General features: G+C 41.1%; 1 protein-coding gene across 4 annotated transcripts in view; it reads right to left on the bottom strand.

Moving 5' to 3' along the window:
* Positions 1-18,994, bottom strand: part of SERGEF (secretion regulating guanine nucleotide exchange factor) — a 148,902-nt gene that overhangs the window by 57,930 nt on the left and 71,978 nt on the right. For all 4 annotated transcript variants that reach the window (XR_007777717.1, XR_003946209.2, XM_030240252.2 and 1 more), the window contains one exon: positions 12,154-12,190. Coding sequence is in view for 2 of the 4 variants with exons in the window: in XM_030240252.2 (XP_030096112.2) it covers positions 12,154-12,190 (37 nt within the window). In the remaining 2 variants the exon portion in view is untranslated. The remainder of the gene's footprint in view (positions 1-12,153; positions 12,191-18,994) is intronic.

The following is an 18,994-nucleotide window of genomic DNA, read 5'->3' on the forward strand; positions in this document are numbered from 1 at the left end:
TGGGAAATACAGAAATGCACAGTCTCTGAAGCAGGATATTTCAAAATGAGGGACATTTTGTACTTCAGAAGACTCAGAGAGCATCCATTACAATTATGATACTTCATTGGTAGGTACCCTAATTACCCTGAGAGGAAAAAAAAAAACCACCAACCCCACTCTCATTCGATTTCTGGCATTTAATTCACTTGCTGGGGAATCTCTTTGCTTAATAGGTATTTATGCTATTTTCCTTGCAAAGCACATGTTGCCATGGAGCATGATCACAGGCAGAAGTAAATGATTCTGCCTTTTTGAACTGCACAGCCTTCACTTGAGGTGCTCTATCTTACTACCTGTCAGCTTTAACCTTTTGCTAAGTACACAGGGCAAAACTAGAGTGAGCTGTGGTTACATTTGTTTTGATTTCAGTGAATGGTCTCATCCAAAAGCTACTCTTAAACGTTTTCCCCATTTTTCACTGGCACTTTGCTTTGACAGAATGGAGTTTCCTTTCCCCACAGTGAGAAGGTGGCAGATGGGAGAAGGAGGAGGATCCAAGCAGACAGAGAAGTATTGCACAAGACACATGCTGAACTTGTCAACAGAACAAGATTTCTTTACTACAGTGCTTAAAAAAAAAATTAAAGTGCCAGCTTCTTTACTCAAAAAAAAAAAAAAAATCTACAGAGCTACACAATAGCATTCAGGCTTTTTTATTTAAGGGTACCCAGAATTTACCTAGGATGGATCTTGCCTTGCAGATAACTTGATCAAGAGCATAGTAGCAAGACTGAAGGAATCTGAGTGACAGCAAACCATCATATTACTCCTGCTATAAATGGCAGGCAGCACAAGGTTTGGATGTAAGCAGAATACATTTGGATTCCTGCCTCCTTTCATTGGCAAGATGAGTCTCAGGCCAGAAAAAACCCTTACAAATACGGTGCATGATCTCAGAACAGCAAGGATACTAATTCCTGATACCTTTAACATTTTTTCTCTTTTGGGCCTACAGAAATAAGTTCATGTGAGCTTTAAGGTTATGGCTGGCTAGATGCACCAAAAAAAAGGAGCACAAACAAACCTGGTCCTGTCTGCAGTCTCCAATCTGGCACAGGCAGACTCACAGCTGGCTGCTTCCTGCCTGGCATTTCTTATGGGAGAACAACAGAACTGCTACTGGGACTAAAGGAATACTACAGCTTAAATAAACATACCTAAAAGCTGCCTCCAGTATGAAACCTTTCAACAGTCACCAAGAAGTCCCACAGTTAAGGAGACTAAAATCATGTGCAGTGACCACAAATGAGATGGTAAGTCCAACAACCCACTCTAGAGCACAGACACTGGTGACAATTTTCCCCTCCTCTGTACAGAAGTAACACAAATAAAGTAAATACTTTTCTTGCCTAAGCAAACACCTGCTTCTCAAAAGGGCCAGAATCATCCATGCACTGGGTCTGCATCACAGAGAACCAGTGAGTGCTCCAAATTTGTCATACATCACATATTATCCTGCATGTGAAACACACATTAACATGATGAACTCATATGCAACTGGTATTTCTGAAATAACTCCTTTTGGAGGCCTCAGTAACAGACCTTCCCTTGAAGTAAAGGTCTCAGATCTGATCTATCAGCAGGGAACAGTAACAAATTATGAATTATTCCTATCAAAACTAGCGAGTCATTTATTTTACAGGAGTTGCAAGCAAGCATTTATTAAATCAATATCACAAAAAAAAAAAAAAAAAGCCACACCTTGAAAAATGTAACAGCTACCAAGATTCTGTTAACAGAACAAAATCCAGCAGGCTACACTGGAAAAAAGTTCTTTCTTACCCCTTGAGCATACATACATCTTCCTTCACTACCACATTACATACCAAGTGTCCCATGTGCTCATTTAGAAGTACAACATGTTGCAGGCCTTTAGGAGATACACCTTTCATCTCATTCAATTTTAAAAGACCATGAAATGTTCATAAATTAAAAAAAAAAATGCAGTGCATAAGAGGAAACAGTTCAGGAGGAAAAAATAGGAACTTTGAAAGCCCAAGCAAACTATCTTTCAAGGCAAGTAGCTTCCTACTCAGAATTATATGATTAGTGTTGCTTGTCATCATTGCCCATTTTCTGAGATGTCTCAACTCAGCAAGATAGCAGCTGGTGTCACTGAAAACCAAAGGCATAGGGAAGCCAACCTCCAGTTCCATATCAGACATTCAGCAAAGCAGCTGCTTATTTGTTCAATCTCTTTGCAACTCAAATTTGTCACCAAGGTCATGGCAAATTAGTTATTTTTTAAATTAATATTAAAATGCCTAAAGGAGGGGAAGGGGAGATGATTAATGATGTATCCTGATAAAATAATTTTCCATGTTTGACTGAATTGCTGTTCTGAGCATCATCCACAAGGAAAACAAAAAGAAAACTCATCACGTTCCAAATCCTTTCTACTCAAAAGTCTTAACTGAGAGAAACTCCTTCCTACTGAGAAAAATGGCACCTGAAACCCTCTGGCCATGCACATCCTGCACTCATCAGAAAAGCACTGTGCCTGGCATTACAGCATGTGTCATGGGCAGTGGCACTCTGGGGATTCTCTTTTACAAGGTGAATAACAGGAGCTCTGTGAACAGCTTGCAGGGTTTTGAGTCACTAGTGTTGCAGGTCACATAACATCCAAACAGAGTGTGCTACACCTCTGCAAAATTCCCCTGAGGAACAGGGTCTGGGAAGGCCAAAGGGGGCCATAAAGGACACTGGAGGTCAGGCTCACAGCTGGGATAAGCACTGGACATTTCACTGTGGTACAGCATCCCCTGAGCTGCCTGAAGGTATTCAAAAAAAAAGGTACACTAAAGAGCAAATATGGTGGCCAGGCTCCCTGGGTGGAACCTCCCACTCACTGAACAACTCACATTAAAAAAAAAAAAAAATCAAGGTGACTATGACCTGTGAATCAGAGCAGAGCTAAAACTGGATTTCATGTTTGTTAGGGGCTCCTTTGGAAGCTTCACCTGTCCCACCTTGGGCTGGTGCTCCCCACCACAACCACTTCCCAGTAATCCAGGCATGTGCTCCAATGCAAGGCTACAGAGCAGGGATAGCATAAGATGCTAAATCTGAACAAAGGAAGACAAAGCCTATAGCAGGAATTCCTGGCATCATGCAAAGGTCCTCCCTACACAACATTTAATTTAGCAAATCAGGGCTAGAATAGATACAAAAAAAGTATATATACCAGGATCAATACATCCTCTATTATCTTCACAAAGTAATTATTCCATTAGATTTGTAGAGGGGAGGAGGATGTAGGCCAGACCTAAGCTAGGGAAAATGTCACTGTCTCATCTGAAAAATCTGCCAGGAAGGCCTCAGCACACTGGTTTTAAACTCATTACAGTTCATGTGTGTTACTGACGGTGGGAGAGGTTGGGTTTCTTTGGTTTTGAGAACACTGACAGATGTGCTGCCATCCTAGCAGGTCCAGAGCTATCAAACACTCAGGTAACAGAGGCATTCTGCTCCTCAAAGACTGGTGGGCACCACGACCTGCATATGTGACAGAAGTCTCTCACTCATTCAGCTCCCTGCTAACCAGAGTTATGTTTGAAGCCTCTCCATAAACAAATATAACATGCCTGACAAGAGTCCTGTGTGATTTACTTGTTCACCAGAAATATATCAACCCTTCTCACTGCTCCATGAGGAATGGCAAATGTTGTATGCTAAATACCTCTTAAAATCCTGTACATTTAGCTTTCAGTCCTTCACACTTTCTCACAGTTCAAATAAGCCCAACAATCTAAAAATAAAAAGATGTGAAGACATTTCTCAGAAATAATAAAAGTTCCAGTTTAGCCTAGTTGCTCCTCAGAGACTCTGAAAAAAAGCGCAGGAAAAAGCACAATAGTGAAATGAGTCTCAAAAGCATTTTTAATTTTAATTACTTTGTTACCTACCTTCTATAAAGAAGCACTTGAGTGAAACAAGTTCAAAAAGCAAGGACAAGTAAAGGGTAATTTTTATAAATATCCCAACTTTTAATCTCTGTTCGTTTGACTTTTTTCCCCTAATATTTTTCTTAAATACTTATCTCTCTAAAGCCAATGATTTTTAATAAAATACTTTATTTTTACCCAGAAAGTTTGCTCTAGGCTTGCAAGCCTGAACAGCTTCTTCTTTATTATTAGCAGTAAAATAATCCTGCCTGCCAGCTAATACCTCAAGATTTTCTCCACTGCAATCTCAACTACCTTCAAATCCAAATCCAGAATCCTAAAGCAGGAAAAGAGAATCTGCTCAGAGTGCTGGCCCAGAAGTGTCCCTGTTCCACCAGCAGCCTGGCAGTATTTCCCATACATCCTTACAACAACATCATCTCTCAGACCCAAGGCACTGCCAGCACCCCTGCCTTCAGCTTTGGCTCTTGAAAGATTTTTCTGACCTTCACAACTGAAAGAGAACAGAAGAACCATATGACCAAAACACGCTGCAAAATCCAAAAACTGGGCACAAACATGACTCTTAAAGTGCATTTGTGAAAAAACCCAACTCACAGTCAAGCCAATCTCCCAAAATCCCTGCTTCAACCTTTCTATTGTGCAGAAAGCTACCAGAGCATTTAAGATGGTGCTAGTAAAACACACACACACACACATAAAAAAGATAAAAAGGAAAAAGCTTCTGAGATTATTCACTCAGAGCATGTAACAAAGCTGGTCACAGATATCTACTCCTGAGCTGAGAGAAAAATTTCTTAGTGCTCCATAAAGGATCTGGATAGTGACTTCACACTGACACAGGGGTGTCAGCCCAAGGTTCTGTAGCATGATATTCCAGCCTGGAGAGCCACAAATCTCCCAGCAGGGTCAGGGCACTCCTCATGCCAGCTTTCTAAATATAAACCACCTTGCCCTCCTGCCAGCCAGCCATTTAGCTGCACAATTTCTACTCAGTGATACACTTAGAAGGGTAAGTGTTAGGCTGCTGCATGGACAGAACCCAGAATTACCAGCACAGCTCACTGCAGAGCTGCTCAGCAGAAGGGCACCAAAGCCTTAATTTGTTACCCTTCCAAGTGCTTTGAGAGCTGCTTTGCTGGGCTTGTGCTTTTACTTGGGTGAGCACCTCTCCCACCTGCTCCAGATGACTCCCTGAAGGCAAACATTTCTAATTTCTTTTGTTTCATTTCATAGCCACCAAACGCTTCACCCCCTTTGGTGACCAAGGGTGCCTGTTTTTGTGACTCCTGTTTGCTTCCTTGAAAATTCAGGTAAATATGCCTTAGATATGCCTTGGAAGTATTGTTCTTCTACTTCAAAGTAATTGCTCTGCTTAGAGCCTGTGAGTAAACAAATATGATAAAATCTGATTTGTTCTCTAATTTCTCAGTATCCATCCAGTGAACCCTCTGACAAAGGACTGCATGCACCTGTACTGCACTCCCACTCTCTAGAGTCTTCTCATTCTCTCTGATTTTCCAAAACCAGGTAGAAGGACTTTTCCTTTCCACAAATACCTGCAAGGAAGGGCTCCCTACTCACTCAGTTTCAAGCAAAAATTCTTGCTTGGTAGCACTGGCTGGTTGTTTGCTGTCTTCCCATGACAATTATCTCCTCTGGCTGCCACTCCCAGCTCCAGCTGGATGGGTTCAGCTGTCACCAGAGTTTAACATTGCTCACTTGCCTCTCCCCCACCTCCAGGAGGGCTCTTGACACAGCAGATTTATCCCTGTGGATGTGATGCAGTGTCTCAGGAAACAGACTGACAGCACACAGCAGCTCAACTCTAGACAAACTCTAAGCTGACCCCACACTGGTATCTAAAGTTCAGGGGAAAATTTTACAAGGATCATGAGCTTTCTGTACAGCAAAAAAATTACAGCTTTTATCTTCAGGGCCTGCCTAAGCAGCTCTGCATCTGATAGCAGCAGGAAACCACACTGCACACAACATGACAAGCACTGCATTATTACCTGTTTATATGCTAGATGATATAAATTAAGATAGAGACACGCACACCACAACTAATTGTATTTTAAAACTGCTCCTCTGAGGGGAAGGGAAGTGATGGCAACTATTATTAGTTGCAATGCAATACTAAAACAAAAATAAAAATCAGGTCCCTTTACTCTAGGCAGTTCTAAAATATACTAAGAGGCAGTTTTTATTCCAAAGATCTCACATGGTAAATTGACAAGCTGCACAGAGAAAAGAAAAAGCTGAACACAGCATTCCAGAGAGTTAAGTCACCCAAAATATGCATCAATACAGTTAAAAAGCTTGCAAGAGAAGGTAGCTGTAAAATCTGGACTTCATTTCAGTAACAGAAGATGCAGTTCAGTCAGATCTTATCCTAAACTCAGGAGTTTCTTTTTAGGGAGTCAATACAATCCTATTTTCTCCTATGAATCTAATTAGCTCTTCACAGCAAAATATCCATCCTTTCCTATAGCCAGCAGCCACTGACTTCAGACAATTCAGTTGGTACAAAGCCATTTTTAGCCCCTTAGTCAGAAGGCTTTTCCAAATGCTCAAATTAGCATTTCCTCATTTCTCTCCCCATCACCTTACACCCACAAATTCTTGAGATAGTCGGCAACTTGGCTTTCCATTAGCCCTTGGAAAAGAAACACTAAGAGATCAGATTTTTTGAGTATATCCTGCTGAAAACAACTAAATAATCAGACTTCAATTCAGCATTGAATCAATTCAATTTCAGCTTCCATCTTACCAGAAGAACGATTAGTTTGCCTAGAGCACTAACAGTAGACAAAAAAGAAACACAAAGTGAGAAGATATTTTAACAACTCACTGTATCTAAACATGACAGGAAAACTCTGATGTCAAATCTATATCCAGCTATGTCCAAAGCACTCAGACAGGTGATCAGGTAACGATAGATATGAGGCTGCTTTTTCTCAACCAATATAACCAAAGGAGCTTATCTTTTGAAGAGCTATTTTAACAGTCAAAGCCACATTAAGAGCTAGATGACATACGAAATGGCTCTGCCAGAGAATAAATTTAGAAGGTCGACATATAACCCACATGAAAATGACAACAGTGATGGTTACTCGAAGTCCTGCCAGGTGCCCTTTAATAAGCAGAGAATGTGATTAGCGCTGCAATGCAAAGAGACAGCGTGCTGCAACATGACTCCATGCTGGTCTGCCAGGAAACCTTCACAATACAGTCCCTGGCTACACTGGGATTTTTCATGCATAATAAATAAAGCAACAGACTAGCAGACTCAGGCTCCTTGCTGAACACCAGTGCCCTCCTCTGTGTACGCTGAAGATTCCTCCAACCACCACAGCAACAGAGAGAATTTCTGATTTCTCTGCTCGTGACAGACTGCTGAGTCCCCTGGGCCCAATGTCAGACCCGGGACTCGGCAGGCAGCTGCGAACAGCTAAATAACACTGTCAGCACAGGGCAGGGATCCATCCCTCAGCCTGCACAGCCTCCCCTCCCCGTGGCTGCTCACTCTGCCAGACAAACAGACCTTCCATCATCTCTTACAGCCCTTCCCCGACTGATGCTTCACACAGTAATTCAGTTGGAATCGTGGAACCCAACCACGGAACTCTGCTAGAAGTACGGAGCCCTGCTAAATGAGAGGTACTGGCTGGCACGTAGGAATCCTTCAGCTTCCTGATTAAAAACACAGAACCAAACTGTTTGGGATGGCATTAACACCACCACCATTTTAAGATGTGCATCACCACCTCCCTAAGCTTTGATTGCTTTGACCACGTCTGTTTTCTAGCTCGTAATTGCTATGTTCTTCCAGGATAGGAATATAAAAAGAAAATCTCAACAGAGCATGGAGTAACAGCTCTTTTACTGCCCCTCCAACACTACTGCACACTTTAATTCAGACCACTTGAGGCATGAGCTACCATCGAAATGGAAGGATGTTTAACCCTAATTTTCTCTACAAAAACTATTCTTCCATTAAATTTAGTTTTGGGTTTTACTCTCCAACTGCAGTACAGCAGGATGTGAACGCCTGTGTTGTGATATTTACAGCTGTGCTTGCACACTAACCATGGAAGACAAAATCCTGAAGCTTGTTCTAATTCACACAAAACAAAGAGGCAATGGGACACAAAACTAACCCTCTTCTGGAAGGGCCTGTGGTTTAGCAGAAAGGTGAGAAGTGATTTTAAAACTCTACTGCTGCTGCACTGAACACACTGAAACCCAGTGTGACCAGCCAAGCCTTGTCTCCTCACATGTCACCTGCACCTCCATGTGCAAAACACTCTTAGGGTTGGGTGGCCAGCTTGGGCCTTTGGGACTCATTTTTATTGTTTTAACATTAATTACACGGTGCCCTCTCCACTACTATTAATTATGGGGGGCAAGCAGTGCTGAGTAAGTACCCTGAGTAGGGAAAAAGCCAAAGGAGACAGAGAGAAGTATCAAATGAGTAAAAATGACATGAACCACAAAGCCCAGTTTCTCCTTGTGAACACCACTGCACCACCACCTCCTGCACTGACAGTGCCCCTGTGGTGTGGGTCACCACACAGCAATGCCCAAGTCAGGACCTGGGGACTATCTCACTGTAGGATGTTTTAAATCCTCCATGCAAGAAAACGAGCAGAAGTCAGAATTCACTGTGCTGACTATGAAAGTGCAAAAAGCTTTTTGCACTATCTGAAGCAGCCATGTGTCCCAACACTTATCCCCTTCAAAACACCACACCAGAAAATGTTAACTTGAAAGATCCACGTCTTTCTCTTCCAAACAAACAAATTCCCCTTTGAAGGCTCCTTTAAAGTTGGACTTCAACAGAAACTAATTAGCTTTTAAAACAAGAACTCCTCCCTACATCTCCTCCAGGATCTTTTGTTTAAAAGATTTTCATTAGTTTATACAGGTTGAGAAGATGACTAAAAGTAAGACCAAAAAGGGATATAATGCATTACCAAGGCTTTGGGGAGACAGACTACAGAACTGTCATCCTTGTAATGATTTCTGGGGGGGGATTTAACTACCTCCAGGAGGCTTGAATAAAATTCCATGGTTTAATTTTTACTAAAATAAGACATTTGCATTTGGAGGTTCTTCATGGCATTCAGTCTTGTGCTCTTTGGTTGCAGCACAGTCAAGGCATTGCTGCATTTAAGAGCATCTCTACTTCTGCACAGTTAATATTGCTTGATTATTTACGTTGCAGCATTTCATGAGCTATGTGCTCTCTTCAAAGATAACTATTCTCTTTTTCAAAAAAGGAGCATCAGATTCTTACTGGGGAGTTGGTAGAAAACTGATAAGAGCCCTCTCCATAAATACTGTTTTTAAACACAAGCTTTTTAGGGTAAGAATCAAACCTCCTAACCTTTTCAGTGCTGAAAACACTGTAGACTCCCAAACCTGGAAAAACCTCAGCTTTGTCACAGTGATTTAGTTCCATGCTGTATTTCAGTCATTCAAAGACTGTCTCAGTACCACCAAGCTCAGCACTAACATTGCAGCTATAACATTCAGGTAGAAAAGCCACCTTTGTGGTGCTCAGTAAGTACACACAAGTTTTCAGTGTAGCAAGGTGTTCTTCAGATATGTTATACAACGTTTATTAAATAACTCCCCATTTCTTTCAGTACAAAAATAGGCTGACTCCTAAGATGATTAATCCTTGATTGAGGTGAAAAGTGCAAGGTCTTTTCTTAACAGGCAAGGATTTTTGTTCTCAAGTGAAAAGTCATACAAACAAAATATACTACAACACTTCCAAATTTTAGAATTCATTTCACTGTACAACCCCAAATGAAGATAGAAATGTGTTTTCAGCAAGGGCTAGGAGTTACATTTTTTCATGTACTAACAGCAACTTTTAAATCACTAAGTTTAGAAAAGCAGGTACATTTCAAGACAACCCACATCTCATCCTCCTTTATATCAAATCTCCCTTATATCTCCTTTAACCTCATGATCAAATGAAAACCAAAATGCTACCAATATAGCTCCAAAAAATGAGTAAGTGGCATCACAGTGAAGAGAACAGCCAAATTTTGCACTGACTTCAGTAGAAGAAAGGAAGAAAAGAGAATTCAAACAAATGAACTGTACAAATGGATGAAGACTACATAAAGTCACATGAAAAAACCTAACTGCTTGCTAGCCTTACAAATCAAACAGCTTGTATCACCAGCAAGATGACTGGAACACTACTTCAGCATTTGTGGAATGGATCATAAATCCAGCCTCTCCGTCCTAAAAATCTTTCTATTTAAAAGATGATGCAACAAACAAAGCACAAGCACCTTTGGATATACAACCAGAAATACTGACTTGAATATTATACTGTTAAAGGCTTTTCAGTTTACCTGTCATACTGAACTTGAATTATTTCAGTTTGAAAGTCAATCACTCAAGCATTTACTAATTAAGAAAGACATGGCTGATATAGTTGTAACAAATGAACTCTGCTTGAATGATAAGTTACTAGAAAATTGTACAATCAAGTAGACATATTCAAGGAAATCCGTGTGGTAACTTTTAAGGACTATTACAGCTGACAGCTTTGAACCAAGAATGGCCAGTGATCAGAGAAATCCTACCACAGAATCTTCTAAAAAGTCAAACGTTTTAAAAAACATATGTAAAATTCAATTCAGGGAAAATTGTATCATAGTTCTTTAGTTAAAAAAAAATTGCAACTTCACATTTCTGTTGTCCTTAAAATAAAATTGACTGGCTTCCAGCGCTGATAATTCCCCCATTGAATTCAATGAGCATAGCATGCAGCTTAGATAGGCATATGGTGTTCTTTACATATGCAAAGTTCTTCCTTTATTGTAACTTTCTTCTAGAATTTCTTTCCCCAACCCATTTTTCCAGAAATTTCTGCCTAGAAGGCAGAAAGCTTAAAAGGACATAAGCAGAGGGAAGGTTGTTCAAACTCAGTGCTTTGCTTTCATGCACACTGGAGGAATCTGCCAGCAGCACATTTTTACTTCATCAATTCAGCAAGAAACAAGATTGCTCTTCAGTTGACATTCAGAAGCACCAGCCTGACAATTAATACAGGCATGTGACACTGAACAAGTAGGGAGAAGGCAAGAGGAAAAATCTTTTCTTAAATCCAGCCATAAACTTAATAGCACTTAACGAGTTCACTACAAGGTTTAACTGGAGAAGGATAATCAGGAAATCTACTACAGCAGATATGGAAATATAGAAAATGCCACCTTTGTGGCCACTTAACAAAACCTGGAAAAATAGTGCATGGAAAGCAGGTTGAATACCAAACAGATACTTTTCTCTACCTCTGTCAACTCACACTTTAGAAAATTAGGGAAATTCTTTACTTGACACCTCAATGCATCAGTCACAGCAATCAAAAACATCTATGTGGATGGAGTGCTGCTTCATTTCCAGCACTCATTAGCATAGAATTCCTTTCTTCATCTGTCTTGTCCTGTCTATTAATGGGGATAATTATGCTGACCTCCTTTATAAAGCACTCGAAAAATCTATAGTTAAAAAGGTTCCTAAACAAGTAATTATATATAATAGCAATCATGTATCAAACTTCAGTTACCAACTCATCACAAAAAGCAAGAATCTGATTGTTCCTGGAATTAGTACCCAAAATTCAATTTCTCCACCGTCATTAGCTTCCTAGTACTTCCATCATTAGTACTACAGCTGCATTATGCTAAAATGCACTAAAAAAACCTGTCTACCACTGACTGACATTTTGAAGATTTTCCAAGCTTTGAACAACAAAAGACCCAGGACTCTTTTCAGCAATAATTTCCATGTTAATAATTTCCATCTTGTTAAACAAAGATACTTTTGACCAGCATCAAGCTTAGGTGCTGTTCTGAATCTGCAGCCTGGATTGCTGCAATGGCTCCAGGCTGAAACAGGCTGTAACACTCTGCAAATGTATTTTCCTGTTACATCCATCAAACCCTCCTTCTTTACAGGGGCTGGTTTACAAGGCCACAATTTCATCACCACCACTTTCTGTCACCAGTTCCTCTTCTTCTTTCCTCTACATCTATATGTTACTTTCCTCCTTCCAGCTGCACACAATGCTCATAATCACTCAGTATGTTTGATGTGCACATTTTTCTTTCATCTTGTGCTACTAAAAATGAAAAAAAGGTGAGAGGATTTGTTATAAAATTAAGCTACTTACCAACTATTGCCAGATTATGCTCTGAGCCACATGCAATCTGAAAAAGAAACATGAATGACAAAATCAGAACCTGTCTACCAGTAGGAAGACAGTCACAATTATGACAGGAAATTAAAAATTAACCTGAAACAAACAACTACAGTTTGTAGGACGCAAAATCAAGGTTGAAGTGTTCTCTCTCTTAAATGGAATTTCATTTGTAGCTTCACTTAGGGGCTTAGTGGCAGGAGTTCACGACTGTTTGTTTAATAAAGAGGTATTTTCTTTTCAAAATGCAGACATTTCAACCCTTTCAAGCAAGACTGGCATGATTCTGCAAAAACATCACACCTTTGTCAGCACCCACTGGATCCAACAAGCGGCACAGAGCAAACACAGATTAATCCATACAGAGGCAGCTGGGAATCAAAAGGGTGATGAAGATCTCCATCCCTCTTAGCTATACTGTCTTTCCAGCTGACCCCTGAGGAACTGCTCAAAGTACACAGGCTCAGTGTGATAAACCTGACATGATATGACCCCTACAGTCATTTGCCAAGAATGGAGAAAAACTACCCTGGGACTCAAGCCTTCTGTTAGCTCATTAATCATGGAAATCAGTTATGAATTTCTTTTCAAAGCAAACTTATTGTTCAGTTATTTTTCATCCTTCTTTATAGCTGCTGTGAACACATCTGATGTTGAAGTTGCTTTGGTGCACTGAGTTTTTGTAAGCTGCCCACCAATGATGGTAACACAGGCACCCAGAGCAGTCCCCTGTCCTTACTGCAAGGGCTTGTCTTCCCCACAGAATTTCTTTTTCAAGGTCACTACTGGCATAATTGTCTGATGTAAGAGACTTCATTTCACACAAGGTTACTCTGCTGAGTGTCCTCAAATTTTTAATTTAAATAAAAGCAACCCCCTCAAAATCCTGTATCCACTTCACTGTCTTGAAAGTACTTGCCCATTATACCTAATACTGAGCTGGAGAAAATTAATAAGCACATTCTTCTCTAAAGAATATTTGCAATGGCAAAATATAATGCAGGAGTATATGCTCAATTATATTAAAAACTAGAAGCCCATACCATCAAAAGGTTATATGGTTTTGTGCATGCATAACTTCATAGCTTTTACAGCCAGAGAAACAGCTATAATCACCTCCATGTCTGCAGAACATAAAACCAGAGAAGTTAATAAAACAGGCCTCGTGCTCAGCTCACTGTGCTTGAGTATTTACTGGTGAGGAGACAGCCAGGACTGACACACTGAGTAGCTTGAGCTCTTGTGTTACAAATGAGCACCACAATCACTACTACTCACAGTTTACCCATGTCACAACTGCTACATGAAAACATTTGGACAAAGCCACCCCAACACAGCAATGGCAAGGAAGAAAAAAAAGACTCTTTAGAATAAAGGTGCTTAGACAACACATTAAAGCATTTGGGAAAACAGGGCAAGAAAAATAATTCAAGTCACAGCACATTCCAGCATGGCCTCATCTTCAGAAAAATCAAGAGAAAGCAGCAGGAAAAGCAATGCCTTTGCAAGAGACTAGCAGGACTGCATCGAGTCCTTTATTCCACAACACTGCAGACAGGAAAAGCTCCAAGTCCCAGCCATTAAAATACATAAATCACTGCCAAACCCCACATCTCTATCCTCACCACTAGACCGAGCCCTGCACAGCAGCAGGGCTGGCTCCTAATGCCTATTTACTGGCTAATGCTCCCACCTGTGCTTCTCAGGCTTATAGGCTGATGCCATGGCAACAAGATCCACACATGGAAGCACATGCAGAGGCTTTCTAGCAAAAAAAAGCAAAATTCTCGTCTTCACCAAGTGCTGAAAATTGGCTATACTGAAGTCGCTGCTAACAGAATAAATAAATTTTATCTGAGGTGTGAATAATCTTGGCTAGATCCCTAGGAAATACACTGACACAGGCAGAGATTCCAAAGCATTGGCACAAAAGAACTGCTCAGGCTGGTGGCTAACACTGCCAGGACCTGCTCCAGAAACACTGCATTAAAAAAAAAGGAGGGAAAAAAAAAGCCCCACACAAACAAGGTGTTATTTAGATTGTAAAAAACCACCCCTGACAAAGAAGCTTTTTTTTTGCTGCATCCAATAGCAGCAGGTACAGAGCCTGAAAAGCTCATAAAAGAATGCTGGTGATCATGTAATCATGGTGATCATGTAAAAATGCTTTGGTCATGTAGCTGCTCCTCTGGCCACCATTCAGAGGCTCCCACTAGCCAGCCATCAGGCTCTGAGGGACTCAGACAAATTGCTGTGCTGCACAGACTGGCCAGCCCTGGGGAGCTGCCCCCCAGGCAGCCACTCATGGCCAACATGCTGCAGCTCTGGGGCTGGCTGATGGGGTACAAGCTACTGCAAAGCACAAAAACAGCACTTCTGGGGGGATAAAAGCCACCTCAGTGAAGTGCCAGCTTTAACTGGAACCAAGTAAAATCACAGGCTGCTGAAGGCAGTGCCCTGGATTCACCCTCGACAGCCCAGAGCAAGGACAGCACACACCATGGACCAGCAGCAGGTCTGTGCTCCAAAGCAGAATTTGCTCAATTTAGAGCACAAGGTTCACCACACCTCTGCCTTTTTGCAGGGTGTCACCACCTGACAACACAGACTGACTTTGTAGGAACCCCCAGATTTAAAAAAAAAACCTTAGAGAGCTCTAAATTTAGCTTTCTGGAACACCTTGTCCATCATCCATGCTCCTTGCTACAGGCTATTCCATCCACCCACAGGATTCCTGCTGGCCTGTACACCTCTGCCTCTGGAGCTCAGGAGGCACCACACCACAGAGGTGAAGCAAGGTTGCCACTGCTTAACGTACACTGAAGCCTTGCAGGTATTCCACAACATCTTGCATACAATAAAGTTTAAAATGTGGCACCCCCTTTTCTCTGTGACTCCCCACAACAGGCAACAATCAGCCAAGGGTGATTGATTTGCTGGTACAAATACAGACCAGCATTGCTGAACAGATGTTTTATGCTTACATTAGATGGGATAAACTCTTCAGTCAGTGCAGGTCACTGGGAGAAGCCTGGTATTTACTGCAGCAACTATAATTTTCTGGCTACTTCTCCTCCGTCCCCACCCCCAATGTGCTGCAGAGAAATTAAATTCCAACAGACATCTGCATGCTTCCAGTGGGTTAGTACATTCAGGGATCCTTATAAACACACAATAATGCTTTCTAATTGGGCAATAATTTTACATTATGTTTTAATTGAAAAAAAAAATCACCAAACTTAATGACAAATCAGAGAGACTGTTACTGAGCAAAGCATTCTGTGAGCTCAAGCAACACAGCTCCCCACAGAGCAAAGAATTCACACTAAAGTTCTCAGTTTGGAGGGAAATTGGAGAAATTGTGAAGGATGTTGTGTTCTCTATAGAAACAATCTCCAGGCACGTGACAAATGTCTATAAGGCAGGCAAAGAATGCTAAGGGACCATTTCACCCAGAACTTATTTACCTTATTATCTGTGCTCTTTCAACCACACATAAATTGTTTGTTTCTTCCCTTAAATTGTGTGCTAGCAAGCTGTTTTGTACCTAGCAATGGCTGTGGTTCAGATCCATCCATCCATCCAGAATTAACACGTCTGGTGTAAGCAGCCAAGGGACCAGCATTTTATTAATCATAAATAGGATGATAAATAGCATAATCACAAACATAAGCTGCAAGGATGGTGAGGAAAGACCTTAGCACAGCAACCACAAACTCTGGGCAAAACACCAACACCTTTCTGCAGCCTTCATATATGCTTATGGCCCAGGCCTCATAAAAATTAATTGACTGAGTGTAAAAATGTAAAATCAATGGGTTATGCAAAAAAGAAAAAAATATTTTATGCTTAAGTGAACTATTTTATAACTTAAAAGCACTACATGAAGAAGCAAAATAATGTTTAGTACATGTTATATAAACATTCCCATATATACCTGGGTGTGTGTATAGATATAAAAAAGAATATATATTTATATATATGCATATTAGGAAAAGAAGGTTATCTACTAAACAAGATATTTATCATGGAAGAAAGTTCAGACAGAGCATTTTCTGTCTGGGATAGAGATCTCACCTTTGCAGACAGCAAACCAACACATACAGGACAAGACTCCTGTGGATATTTAGACATGCAGTCTCCCTTGGATTTCAAAAGGTAATTAAGAGACAAAACACCTTTTGCCAACCATCCCCTAAGGGACTTCTGAGTACTGTAATAAAACAAGTCTGACAAAGTGTACAAAAATCCAAGTTTCAGGCTAGTACCATGACCACAAGGCTATTCTTTCTTTTCTTTCTGTAACCCCAGGGCTTTGACTGAGTGCAACCCACCAGGGAAAAAATGGATTCAGACCTGCAGGCAAAGTCAACCTCCCACTGCAGCAGAGGGGAAGGGACAGCACAGGAGAGGGTGCAAGGAAGAGGCACAGGGAGCTGGACTGACAAAAGGGATTGCAATATGAAAAATCACAAGCATCCAAACATCAAGGTGATAAGCTAGAGCAGCAAAAACACCTCAATGCCATTAATTTTTGTTTCACCACCCTACAAACGCACGTTAATTCCCTTCAGTGCAATTACTTCCCAAAACATGAAAGGCTGCGGAGGCTTCTATCACTTCTTAAAGATGAGAGCATGATGTACAAAGAAGATTTTTAAGGATGAATGAAGATGTGATGTTTAAGTTGCATGCAGATTCTAGTTTCTGTCTTCCTAATTGCACCAAAGCTCTTTTTCAGGGAGAGAGAGGGCAGGAGGCAAGGGAAGGAAACCTCTGAAAGGGTGGGCACATAAGTACTTTTATCCAAGACTTTAGTCATGGTATCTCATGTCTTTTGACAAATTTCCCTGTAAGGAAATTGCCAGGGCCAGAGGATGGCAAATTTGATTCCTTCTGAGATCAGAAGTCCTAATGGAAGGAGAGGAGGTGACCAAGAGACTGCAGATCAAAGCTTACATAAGGCAGGGGAATCTTCTCTCCAGGAGCTGCTCTTCCGTGCCCTTGATTAATGTGTGTAACAACAATTTGTACTGTTTGACACCCTCGGTGCAACTACATTTGTATGCAGAATTCTACTGATGTGTAAAAATAAAGTAAAAGGAATCTAATTAGCAAAGCTGTCCTGCTTCCAATGATCCTTTACTAGGAACTCTGTGTTCCTCTTCTGGATCATTTGACTCGTGATTGATAAGAAAGCAGCTTGCTAACCTAGTCACATTCTTTGGCCAGCATAAGACTAAGTTCACTTTAATGCAGAACATGTTCCTAGCTGTTGGCTGCAGCCCGTGAAAAGAGGGCTAGTGTCCTGTAGATCACAGGGTATTTTCCATTTTCCATCAAATTTTCTACTTAAAGCAGATTTTTTTTAATAGCTGTGTGATTGGCTTTTTAGTCTTTACGTAGTTTTACTTTCTCCTACAACAAGAAAATTGACAAAAAAATTTAAACTGAATTCACATAATAAGATCTGGAAGAAAACATTTCTTCTCAAAACAGACCTGACCTAAAGCTGACATGCCACATAAGCAGACCTTTGCAAGCATGGAGGAGAAGAGGAAGCATTAAGGCACTGCCAGGATGCAGTAAGCTTTCAAAGGAAGATTTTACAGCTCCCTGTAGCTTCCAGAGTTATGATCTACACCCTCCCTGTCTGAGAGTAATTCCAAGCCTGCATCACTTTTAGCACAAGACACAAAATGCTTTTCCCCCATGCAGCATTTCCCTTGCCTCTCTACCCACGGTTTTCAGAGCCCCATCTTCCATCACTCAACACCCTGCCCTGCCAATTGCCTTAGTCACCAAAAAGCCAGGTGGCCAACACCAAGAGCTTGCCTCCACCCCCTCTGTGCCATGTGACACACACATGTGTCCCTGCACACCTTCCCTCTCTGGGACACTAACCACAGTGAGAAATTGCTCTGCTCTCCCCTGACTGAGCACCACACTTCCAGTAAAGCCTTCTTGTGGTTAACGGGGTGCAGTTGCATTTCTGTGATTCAGCTGGTGCACCTTGGGTATCAAGTGCTTGCACAAGATGGAAACATTTGTTAAGTACTACGCAAAAACACCAAACCACAAACAGCAACAACAAAAATAACCCAACCACCAATAAGAAAAAAAAACCACCCATCCACAAATGCACAAAACCCCCCCAAACAGCCAAAATAAAACCACACATCAAAAACCAACTAATCTTTTGGTATCAGAGAGGAAACACCATAACCCCAAAACCCTGTCATTAGTGATAAGGCACAGGAGATGAAAATAAAGGAAGGAAAGAAAAGCTAGTTGCTAAAGCAGCCAACATTTTCACTGAAGGTTTACATCACAGTAACCCACGTGCACCTCCCAAGTCTACTTGAAGGAGATCACATTGAAAAAATTAAATACAGAATGTTTGCCTAAGGCTGAGAATGAAAAGACTGAGGAGGTCAACACAGTAAGATCTGTGTCCACCTATGAAAAAACCTCATCTTCAGATGACTCCAGAACAACAAAAAGTGCTGAGATCTCAGTAAGAACACTCAGTGGTAATAGGTTTTAGTCGAATGACAAGAATGCAGCCAAAACAAGTGTGATAAAAATCTTTACAAGTCAGCAAGGTCAGCTGGCTCTTCTCTCTTGCCTCAAGATTTTCCAATTAGTTCTTGTACCCTTCTTCAGGCAGCTCTCTCCCTCCCTTAGGGTCCAGAAAACATTAGTGTCTTTCATTCCAGGAAAATCAAGCTCTGCCACTTTTATATATCCCTCAGCCTCACTGGTCCATCAAAATTTTCCATTTTTGTAATCAAGACCTCAGCCACAAAGCAAT

Source organism: Serinus canaria, chromosome 5 (genome assembly GCF_022539315.1).
Source record: "Serinus canaria isolate serCan28SL12 chromosome 5, serCan2020, whole genome shotgun sequence".
In the NCBI taxonomy this organism is placed as follows: Eukaryota; Metazoa; Chordata; class Aves; order Passeriformes; family Fringillidae; genus Serinus; species Serinus canaria.